The sequence below is a fragment of the Rhinolophus sinicus genome, linkage group LG10 (assembly GCF_036562045.2).
Source record: "Rhinolophus sinicus isolate RSC01 linkage group LG10, ASM3656204v1, whole genome shotgun sequence".
Lineage (NCBI taxonomy): Eukaryota > Metazoa > Chordata > Mammalia > Chiroptera > Rhinolophidae > Rhinolophus > Rhinolophus sinicus.
In genome coordinates this window covers 38,793,986-38,805,717 of record NC_133759.1, presented here as the reverse complement: position 1 = coordinate 38,805,717, position 11,732 = coordinate 38,793,986, and the positions used below count along the sequence as shown (strand labels likewise).

The 11,732-nt window shown below is 36.5% G+C and overlaps 1 protein-coding gene across 1 annotated transcript in view; it reads right to left on the bottom strand.

Annotated features, from left to right (window-relative positions):
• Nucleotides 1-4,518: 4,518 nt before the first annotated feature.
• Nucleotides 4,519-11,732, bottom strand: part of SLC25A36 (solute carrier family 25 member 36) — a 32,409-nt gene continuing 25,195 nt past the window's right edge. The window contains exons 6-7 of the mRNA XM_019747438.2: nucleotides 10,398-10,687; nucleotides 4,519-8,422 (exon numbers count right to left, since the gene is read on the bottom strand). Of these exons, the coding sequence (XP_019602997.1) occupies nucleotides 8,229-8,422; nucleotides 10,398-10,687 (484 nt within the window). The 3' untranslated portion in view covers nucleotides 4,519-8,228. The remainder of the gene's footprint in view (nucleotides 8,423-10,397; nucleotides 10,688-11,732) is intronic.

Sequence of the window (11,732 nt, the reverse complement as noted above, 5' to 3'; positions counted from 1 at the left end):
TTGCGCTGTCCTGGCTGCCTCGATGACCTGAATCAATTCAAAACGTTTTCCTTTCATGGTCATTTTGACTTTGGGGAAGAGCCAGAAGTCACACGGTGCCAGATCCGGTGAATAACGTGGATGAGGACACACTGTAATGTTTTTATTTGACAGAAATTGCCATACCAGAAACAATGTGTGTGATGGGGATTAATGGCAATTTCTTTTACTGTAATAAATTGTTTTTTATTTAAACGTTCACTTGTACATCAAGTTTAAATCACTTCCATTATGTCTAGGTCATTTTTGACTTACCATTGAGTTCTTGATTTCAGTGTATTTTTCATTTTTACTGTTAATTTTTTGTCTGTTTATTCCTTCTTATTGTATGCTCATCCTTGTAATTACAGCTACTCTGCATTTCATCTCCAATAATCAAACATTGTAAGTCCTTGATGGTATAAATTTATTTCCATGTTTCTGTAATCTCTCATAGTGGCTGGTCTTATGTGTTCAGTGATCAAGTAATTCTATGGGAGTTCTGCAGGCCTAGCTTGGAAAAGTTTTCCTCCAAAGATTTGATTCTTCTTGTGCTAGTATCCAGGGAGTATCCCCACCCTGGAAGCACCCCAGCCTGCTGACTCCCCTCCTCGTCAGCCCCAGACCCCAGCTATAATTGCTCCTGGCCATCTAAGCCTCAGCACATCAGTCCTTACCATGATTAATCCCGATTCAGTTCTAATTGTTTAGAGTTGGCCTTGGGGTAGAGGAGGTAACGGGAAAAAAACCCTTGGGAAATCCTTCTATTTTTTCCAAGCCGTGCCCCAAAAAGCATGTTCTGTGATATGACATGAAGGTGAGTTGCTCAGAGGTCCTGCTTACTCATACCAAAACCAGATATTCACTGTTAAAACCTCCCCTTTATTTCTTGAAACATACTAAACATATTTCATGAACTGTACTTTGCTAATTCCACTATTTCAAGTCTTCGTGGGTTTTATTCCGTAGCTTTCACTCAAATTTACTTTTCCTTAACTATCTTTGTGTTATAAAACATGTTTAAAGTGAACAAATCTTAAATGTACACCTAATGAACGTTCACATTATGTACACAGCTGTCTAATCACTGGGCTGATCAACACGTGGGACATTTCCGTCTCGCCAGAATATCCCATGAGGCCGCGTTAGCCATCTCCCTCCCCATCTGCAGGTAAACACTCATTTACAATCTATCACTTTTGACTAGTTTTGCCTGTTCTTGACCCTTATATAAAATGACTTTTAGTAATAAAGCAGCTATAAACATTTGTGGACACATGTTCATGTCTCTTGGGAATCCTCCCTCCCTACCCCTCCCCGCTCATCCCCCGTAATAATTCTGGGTTTTAAACGTCCTTAGGAGCTACATCTTTCCAAAGTAGCTATACATACCATTGTACGTCCTCAACAGCAATGAGTCCCAGTTGTTTGTACTTCCTTGGTATTGTGTCTCGTCCTTGTACTGGGTGTATTATAGTGTTTTATCTCATTTTTTGTTCGAATATGTATTACTAATTATGCTAACTATCTTTTTCACATGCTTATTTGTTTTTGTAGTGACTGTTCAGGTCTTTGCCCTTTTAAAAAATTTAATTATACAGTGGTACCTCGGTTTTCGAATGTAATCTGTTCTGGAAGACCGTTGGGAGTTCTGAAATGTTCGAAAACAGCCCACAGCTAGGCCTCAGGATCTTGCACTCCGCGGAAGCCACGTGACATGTTCGACTTCCGAGGCATGTTCAAAAACCGAAGCATTTACTTCCGGGTTTAAGGTGTTTGTAAACCGAAATGTTCGTCAACCGAGACATTGGAAAACTGAGGTACTACTGTATATCCTGTCAGAGATGTTTGTATTTTCTTCTAGTCTGTGGCTGCATTATTATTATTATTTTTAAAGATTTTATTGGGGAAGGGGAACAGGACTTTATTGTGGAACAGTGTGTACTTCCAGGCCTTTTTTCCAAGTCAAGTTGTCCTTTCAATCTTAGTTGTGGAGGGTGCCATTCAGCTTCAAGTTGTCTTTCAATCTTTGTGGAGGGTGCAGCTCAGCTCCAGGTCCAGTTGCTGTTTTCTAGTTGCAGGGGGCGCAGCCCACCGTCCCTTGCGGGACTCAAGGAATTGAACTGCCAACCTTGTGGTTGAGGGGACCCGCTCCAACCAACTGAGCCATCCGGGAGGCAGCTCAGCTCAAGGTGCCGTGTTCAATCTTAGTTGCAGGGGGCGGAGCCCACCATCCCTTGCGGGACTCGAGGAATTGAACTGGCAACCTTGTGGTTGAGAGCCCACTGGCCCATGTGGGAATCGAACCGGCAGCCTTTGGAATTAGGAGCATGGAGCTCCAGCCGCCTGAGCCACCGGGCTGACCCAGCATTACTTTTAACGTTTTTAATTTAATTTTTTTTGTGTGTGTGTGAACTCTAATCCTTGTCTACTCATGGTTGTAAAGATGTTTTCTTCTAGGTTTGCAATTCTAATTTTTACCTCTGACCTCTCAATTTTTTCATGTATAACGAGGTAATGATTCATTTTAATCCATAATGATGTCCAGTTGCTTTAGCACACTTATTGGGGGTGAGGGAGACTTAGGAAGGTATAAATCAAATAACCTAGGCCACTAAAACACCTTAGTAAGTTTATACAATGGAGATCAATCTTGCTGGAGAGCCTTGAAAGCTAATGTTCAGTAGTGCTTGAAAATGGGCTCCTCGTCTTCACAATGAAAGACTCAATGAGGAATTATGAGGTGCTCTGGAAGAGTAGGGACCTAAGAACACAGAAAACAAGGTCTAGCACTAAATTTTGATGGGCTGGATGTGATGAGCTCCTTTAGAGTAGGTTTAGAATCCTGGGTCTACCAACTAGTTGCAAAAATCTCAAGAGTTTTGAGTCAATTCCCAGGAGAGAATAAAATGGGTTATTTCTCCTGAGGGTCTGCTAGAACACTTTGATTTTCGCTTCAACAAGGAACGCCCCTATGCCTGTCGGCCTGTCAAATTTCTACCATTGTTTCAATTCCTGATTAAAATTCTACTTTCTCCAGGCAACCTTTCTAGATCTTTCTAAGAATCACCAGAACACGTCCAGAGAACATAGGACATCTGTGAGGCTCAATGGTAGTTGAGAGCAGCTCACATAAGACAACCAGAACCTAATGGTAAGTCTGACTTTCTGATGTCACAATGCTTTTGGGGGAAAAAAATCCAGTGCTTCCCCAGTAGTCTCAGGATATAAATTAAGCTCTATGTAGTTACCAGTTTCGAAGACAGTTCATACTGTTTTTACATCCGTAGCTCTATTTCTCATTACTTCCCAATGTTTCATTCTGAGCCAATCCACACAGACCTTTCTTTTAAATGAAGAGTTTTTTAAAAATCGTCTCAGTGTCATCCCAAGTGTTGATGAAAAACCTAGTATAAATACAGGGCTAATGTTCAGAACACCCAAGTAAAAAAAGTCCAGTTGTGACTAATATTCCTCTAAGTATCACTGGTCTACTCACCCAATCTATATAGGCTGCTGGGAAATCACATGAAATTATTGTATAAAAACAGCACTCTATGACTTTAAATTACTGACTTGAATTCTGTATGATGATGGTCTGTGCAATGCAAAAAATTAAGCAAATGAAATAATTTCTTGCTTGCCTGAGTTTTATCAGTTGTGTAGACATCACACTTGAACCTTAAGAAATCACAAACTCACAAATTCCTTCCTCTATCACAGCTCCTGATATTCAGTAATGAACACATATCCACACAATCTAAACCTGGAACACTTGAGCTAAGTGATAACAAACTCAATCATTATTTTGTCAATGTCTTCACCCTACTCACTAGTCTTCAGTGGAAAGATTACTGTTAGTAGGACGTACGATTTCAACTTCATGTTAACTTTGAGAAATGGAACATGACAAGTTTGTCCTGGTTTTATCACCTACAACACGGGGTGATGTTTGATGGTGATGTTTGACTACAATCGGGGAAAACTTAAATAAAACAAAATAGACAAAATGTACAGTGGGTAGGTAACACGTGGCACTTTATCTGTGTCACCTGTATTTCAACCTATCACATGTAGATTCATTTGGTTATTCTAACAAGTTTCCAACTCTTTACTTTTAAATTTAAAATTCTTAGCTTTCATAAAGGCTGAAACAAAAAAAAGAAAAAAAAAAAGCTACTAGTATCAAAAAAACATTACAACCTAAGGAGGTGTCAATTGAAAAACCAAATGCAGCTCCAATTTCTCAGATATTCTTTGCAAATTGCATGTTTTGAGATGTGAAAAGTAAAGAACTTAAAAGATCAATTAACTTCTGGAAAATACTGAACTATGAAAGTTAGATTATTTGACCTTTCGATTACCAGAGACGTCACTAGGTCTAACAGATAGGAGCCTAACATGTAACACACTTTTGTTCTACATAAATCCTAAGAAAGTGTGATTATATCCTCACCATCCCAATATATTAGGATACATTATAAAAAACAACAAACCACATTTTCATGAGCATGTTTTAATTTTTAAAATTTTAACAATTCAAATAAAATTCAGCTAGTTAACATAAATACAGAGTAAATGCACATAATTTACAGCCATGTACAGAAATGCAAGAATAGCAACCCTCACATAAACGGTCAAAAGATAACTCTTTTGAAGTTGATTATTTAGCTATGACCGATAGGTCATAATTTAATTGTTCACATATGCAGGGGTACACATTCAAAATGTTTATTAACACAAAAAAAACTAAATGAAACTAGAATTTTCAGTTTCTAAAAGGAGTAGCATAAAAAGCAGCATATATTAATGAGAAATATAAGGGCATGACAGAGAAGAGATCTTTAAATATTTTTATATAATTCAAATTCCTTCCAATTAAATAATTCAGAAATAGCTGTGTTCCCAGGAATGTTAAAGTCATGATCAGTATTAGAGGAGGAAAAAGCTGAACTATTACATTTATCAGCCCCAAAGGGTCCCTACTAACAGTCTGGGCAGAAGAGCATGTAAACCACAAAAGGCGGGCATGAGCAACGCTGGAAGAGTAAAGGACAGACTGGTTTCTAGCATTTAAATCCTTCAAGTTCAAATCAATTATTTTTAGTGACTTAAACCTAAAAATGTTGACGTTTTTATGCTCCAGTAAGAGTAAATACTCATTATTTTTAACCCAAACTCTGCTGGTCCTAATATACTAATGCTATTCTACAACAGGCATTAGGCACTAGGAGACAAAAGCCTGGATTAAATAATCTAGTAATATTCTGTCTTGGTTTTGAAGTTACAAATCAATTACTTGTGGGCCTCATCCAGTCAGGTTAGTTCCACAAAGATACATACATAATGATAATTAAGACAAAGCTTTGGAGACAGTTTTTTCCTGAACTTAAAATCACTGTATGGGACCTCACAATCACCAGGTTGGTAATTCTCAGATTTGGACTCTGAAATTTAGAAAACTGTTTTCTGTGAGCCACAGGCACCGCCGGTACCAGAGTTCTACCGGCCGTTTCATTAGAGTCTGCTCTTCCAGTACCTACTGCTTTAACCTGAGTAAGTTCAATTTAATTTTCTGAGAAGATTCTACAATAAAAACCATAATTATCTAAAGAGTGCAGACTACCTCTATACTAGAAATAAAATGTTATCTGATAGAAAACAGATGAAAACAAAAGTTTTTTAAAAAGCCCAATGCTTTTACTTTTCTTCTTAAACATTTGCATTGAAACAAAAGATCTCCAAAGAAATGTTTCAGAGGCAAATTTTAAAAATAATTTTTATGTAGTTTTTTTTAAATTATCTCTGTCATAAGTAAACTATGGCAGATTGTGCTTTGGGGAAAAACAAAATAGAAATAAACGACACTGCTCCTCTCCAGGTGTTGCACAAAGAAACAAAGTCTAAGACTCTAAGAGCTTCTCCTTCCAGTACATACATAAAACTCACTTTTAAAAGCTGAATATAATGCACTAAAGGTCAACAAAAGTTTTACTTGCGAAATACAAACAGGAATAACATGTTCATCCTTGAAGGACACTTGTTATGAATTTGCTACAACTAAATAATAAGATGTTCTTTAGCTGCTGGTTTTCACATCATTCTTAATCACTTGTGGGATACTGAGATCAGTAAGATTAGGGTGAGTCTCTGTCCTACATTCAATACAACTAATATTTACAGATCTTCACAAGGCAAATGGCACTGTATTAGGCAGTACAAGTGGCACCTGAAAAGGCAAACGCTACAGATGGAGACTTTCTCTACAGATTTAAGTTAGAAACCCGTTGTTTTGTTTCTTTGTTACTTGGGTTTTTTTGGCATGTTCCTCACAATAAATGTCAAAGCTGAAAGTCACCATAAAAGTTATGAATAACCCCAAAGGTAATGAAACTGAATTTGCCTTTGGTTTCCAAATAGATTGGAATGTTTTTAATTCCAATCAAAGCACCTCAGAAACATCCAGTTACTGTTGATTACAAGGAAGTTGTGAAGGAATTGAAGCGGGCACTGTGTTTCACTGGTGACAGCAGAGAAAGCTTGCAATGACATGCTACAATCTTCTACGTTATGTCACTAGGTGCATAGAATACTTAAAACATTTATATTCAAGATCTCCAAAACAACACCCTTAAAGCCCAGAAAATTGTTATGAATACTGTTTTGCCTAATACATGACTAATGTTTTAAAAAAATAACCTTAACATGGAATTCTCTCCTACTCTTACTACCTCCCCCCCTCAAAAAAAGGCCACAAAGTGCATTCACAAAGAGTCATTCTTAAGATAAAGCCATTGCACAAAATGTACAGTTCACGTATATCGAAATGAGTACCACACTGGAGTTTAATTGTAGAAGTTTTTTCACACCAGTATAGCAACATCCATAAGCTAAAGTCTCTTAGTAAAATTGCAGCCAACATCTTCGTAAGGGCCATATATATAACACACGTAAAGTACTACAAGGTGCAGCTGAGCTCAACAGCAAAACGTGAAAGCTGTATCCTGTTAGCACACTTAATCTGAATTAACTGGAATCTTTCTATGATTTACCACTCAAGAAATTAGGATAGAATAAATTTCTTTTCAAAAGCAGATTTGTTCATTTACAAAACTAAGTCAGTTAGGATCATTACCTGCTCAATCAGATAGCAGAGGGCCCTCTTCTACAACGTATGTACTGCCCCAGATATTTACGTTGCCTTAAAAAAAAAATAAAACCTGTCAGGGCAAAGCTGAAAATTACCATTTTCTCCACAAAATAAATGCAATCTATACAGATCTTCTGGAAATAATTCAAAGGTTTAAATTCTTAATGTGAAAGCAGAGAAAGATTCAGAAGTGGTAAAATTTTCCATTTTAAGAAAATGATGCTGAAGTATGATACGTGGTAATTCAAGTTCAAACTAGTAAATCACTGAAAAGACATTCATTCATGTATCATAAAGTTAGAAAAGATATGGAGACATGCTCAAGTTACTGAAATGGCCAAAAATCAACATTTTACTGGTTTATTTTGTCCCAAACTATTACCATTTTGAGTTTCATATGTTAATGAACAATTTAAGTGTCCACATTATGCTAAACATCAAGCACCTGTTAGCAGTGAAAACCAAAACATTTTAAAGATAAAAGTAGGTAAGATATTTAGACACTATTTCATTAGTTGTCAAAACCAGTGAGTATGAATGCCCAAAAATTAACTTTTAAATATTGGGCCAGATCCTCTCAAGGAAACGTGAAAATAATACTGAGGATCTCACTACAATTGTTATTTTACAATAATTACACAGAAGCCAAAAGTCAGAAATTTATGACTGTCAGTACTATCTTTGGGGTAGTTTATAGTACAGTATAGAATTAGGGATGGCTTTATGGAAGAGTACTCATGGAATAAACACTATACTCTGACTGCCATAAATAAACAAAATGCAACTGTGTCCCATGGACATGGTAGAGAAAATGGCAATTTTGAGGAAGGAGCGCTTCTAAAGGCTTTTTCTTAGAGGCAGCCGAGGTTTTTTTTCACATTACCGAAAAGACCAAGTAATGTGGTTATGATTACTTTAATTTCTACAACCAGACTTCTGCTTAGGCATAGTTACATGTTCCCAAACCATTTCTCTTCTGTCCACCATGCTGGCTTCAACACTCCATGGTCCACTGGCATCTTTTGGTCTTTCCTCTTCATAGTACGGCGGCCTGATGTTGCTATCCATTAAGTAGGTAGACCACCAGTTCATAGGTGGCCATCATAATGGCTGTATTGGGAATCTGTCTCACCAGATGAGTTGTTAAACCACGGTAAAGAGACCCATAACCTTCTTCTTGAACAACCAAAGATAGTGTCTGAAAAAAGGATCTGTATTTCGTTCCCTCTTCACGTAGTCTTGTTCTTACAACTTCTGTTTAGGTAAAAAATAAAGTCATTTTATTTAAACTTAGTGATATATTTATTTATATCCTCCTAATACCGAGCACATCATATCTCATTTACCTGTAAGTGCAAGCTTAAATGTATCTGTAGTGTAACCTTAGGGCAAATGATACATAATTTCTAATGTCTAACTTATTAAAACCAGTCACATTATAACAACACCAAACTTCTAAGTTAGCGGCTAAAATCATGTATACTAATTATAAAATTCCATAGGTTCCTGAATGGTAAAAGAAAGAATGAAATAAAAGTATCAGTTGTATACTAGATATAGATAAAAGGGAGAATAGATGTGATAAGAAAAAGGCGAAGAAGCAGGGAAAGGAATGCAGGTGATATCAAAAATGAATACAGATACCGTGAGACATAAGCAGAAAAGATTTTTAAAAAGTGGACAGTATAATTAGAAAATAGAATTACTAATTTACTCACAATGGTCCACATATACCAACATGAAATTTTATGTGGATGAGACTGAAAATGTTTAAAATATAAACTGCCTGCTAAAAGGCCCCATCTGGGAAGCAACTAAGCAAAAATCATAAAATTTAGAGCTGAAAGGGATCTTAAAGATTATAGTTAGTCCAGTTTTTCTTCATGTTAAAAGGTGAGAAAATTGGGGCTACCGAGAGGTTTTCGTCAGTTGATAGTAGAGGCTGGGACAAGAATTCAGAGCTTCCGACAGAAAAGTCTGTTCTTTCCACATTCATTATTTCTCAAACTTTTTCAACACACTACTCTTGATGGGCCTGTGGGAAATGGCCTAAAGCCATTTTCACTGCAACTTTCATGTCCTACCTTAAAAATTCATGCCATTTATACATTCTACTCTGACACAGTTTATAAACTGTACCTCTTCTTGTAATGACATCATCTCACTTGAAGGGATAGGATACTTAAAACTCCCAAACACTCTCACCTTAGCAGGCCACTGGCCCAGTCCTCCCACAGGACGCCAGAACCAAATAATGCTGCTGGCACTGTCCTCTTGTGACTTCTCTTAAGGAAGTTAGGATTTCCCTCAGGAAACTGGGTAAGTTCATAGTCCAACTTGAGTCGAGTTGGTTTTATTCATAAATTACATTTAAGGCAAATACTCATTTCCTAGACCTGTTTTATTGTTCCTGATACAGCCTTAACTAGAACCTCAGCTTTACAATGGTTAGTGTAAATGTTAAACAGTGTACCAAAAGGGAGCACTTAGATTAAAAACCCGAACCAAAACAAACCTCAAGCACACCACAATCAAAGGCTACAGATGCTTAAACAAAACAAAAAGTTACAAAAAAACCTCAGCATGTTGCAGACCAATTTTAAGTGATTTTCTTAGCTATTTATGAAACAAGTTAATATTGTAAAACAAAGACAGAAATAAATCATTCATATATACTTATTTGCCAACATAAAATAGTGTAAAACCGCTTGGTCTTTGGGATTAGACTTCAATTCAAATTTAGGCTCTATGACCGAGTAAACTATGAGACCTTGAGCAAGTTACTTACAATCTTTTCTTATTTCCCATTCGAAAATGAAGACAATTGTGGTTATGTTCTAGCATACCTAGATTTAGCCAGATTTTTATGATTAGCAATAATGTATATCAAGTATCTAGTAAACCACCTACATCCCTATTTTTTTGAAAAAAACAGAAACTTGCCCAAAGTCAACTGGCTGGAATCTAACTGACTCTGGGTTCAAATCTGTCCAGAGCTCATGTTAAATTATCACCACGCCAGTATAGCATACACTGACATATTAAAATTGCTTTACAATTATGTTAACTTGTAAAGGTTTGATCCTATTATGATGAACTCCTAAGAACTAAACGCTGTTATACTGAAATTCAGTAAAATTATAAATGCTCGAATAAGCGGGCTGCTGGCTAGAGAGAGCATTTCTCAATTAACAAACAGAACATTACTTAGAAACTCAATTCCTCTTACCGTGTGGATATGCTATACTCGTGGCACAAGTCTTTGAAGTGGCAGCAGCCAGCATCATTCCCACAAAATCTGATGCTTCTTTTACGGACTCTTCATCATCTTCCATTGTAGAAGCAATCTTATATTCCAGTAGTTTTTGCTTAATACTTTCATAAATAACAAAATGGATAACAGTCTCTGATATGCCAGCATATGAAGCAGACATGCCTCTGTAAAATCCTCTAAGTCCATCTGTCTGATACACTTTACGAACACACTCAAAAGCACCCATTCGCTTTTCCCCACGATTCCTGAAAAGCAAAACAGAGAAGTATTTTTGATGTAAGTAAAATAGTACAGGTTTTTAAATAAATAAAATATAGTAGAAATATGCTGCCCTAATGAAGAATGATCCTCTTTAATTCATGAAGACGTGAAGTCAGAATTTTAAAACATTCATTTTAGATGTCCTATTCTTTTGTCCCAAATTTGTCATATTAGATGGGTAACATGTAAGCAATTTATTTTACTGAACGCAAAACACCCTACACTGAATCTTCAGTTTCACGTCCTCATTGAAGTTTGTATTGTAGGGCTAAGCAACAAAATCCTTTAGTCCAAATACATTGTGACTGCAGCTCCAGACAAAAACAAAACAAACAAAAACACTCACATTATATAATATTAAATCCAGTTTTAAGTTGCGAAGATTTATTTTGCATTTAATAACATGCAAAAAGAATGATTGGGACACCAATGATGATAGTACATCATAAAACCAAGGAGCACGATTAATCTAATTTCTGTGCATCTGAGGGCTTCTTCCAAACTCACCCAGTTCTTTCCCAAAAGTGACTGAGTGAATTTAAAACAAATCTCCTTTGAAGGTAATGGCCATATCTTTCCGTTCAGTATCCTAATGAATAGTGAATGAGGACCTTTACAGTTATCAAGTATTTATTGAAGACGGAGCCAAGAAAATGTTCTTAGTGCTACTTAAGGGTACAGCACTTACACTTACATAAGTATGTAATTTTGCGTTTATAAAAGTATTACCTCACGCTATGATTTCCCCAATATAAACCTATCTATAAGAAATGGACTTAAATGCTACCCATAGGGAAAGAAGTAGAAAATTTACCTATTTGTAAGTTATTCACAACCTGTTTTTCTTTTTATTTTTTTAAATTTATTGGGGTGACAATTGTTAGTGAAATTACATAGATTTCAGGTGTACAATTCTGTATTACATCATCTATAAATCCCATTGTGTGTTCACCACCCAGAGACAGCTCTCCTTCCATCACCATATATTTGATCCCCCTTACCCTCATCTTCCAACCCCCTTCCCCCTTA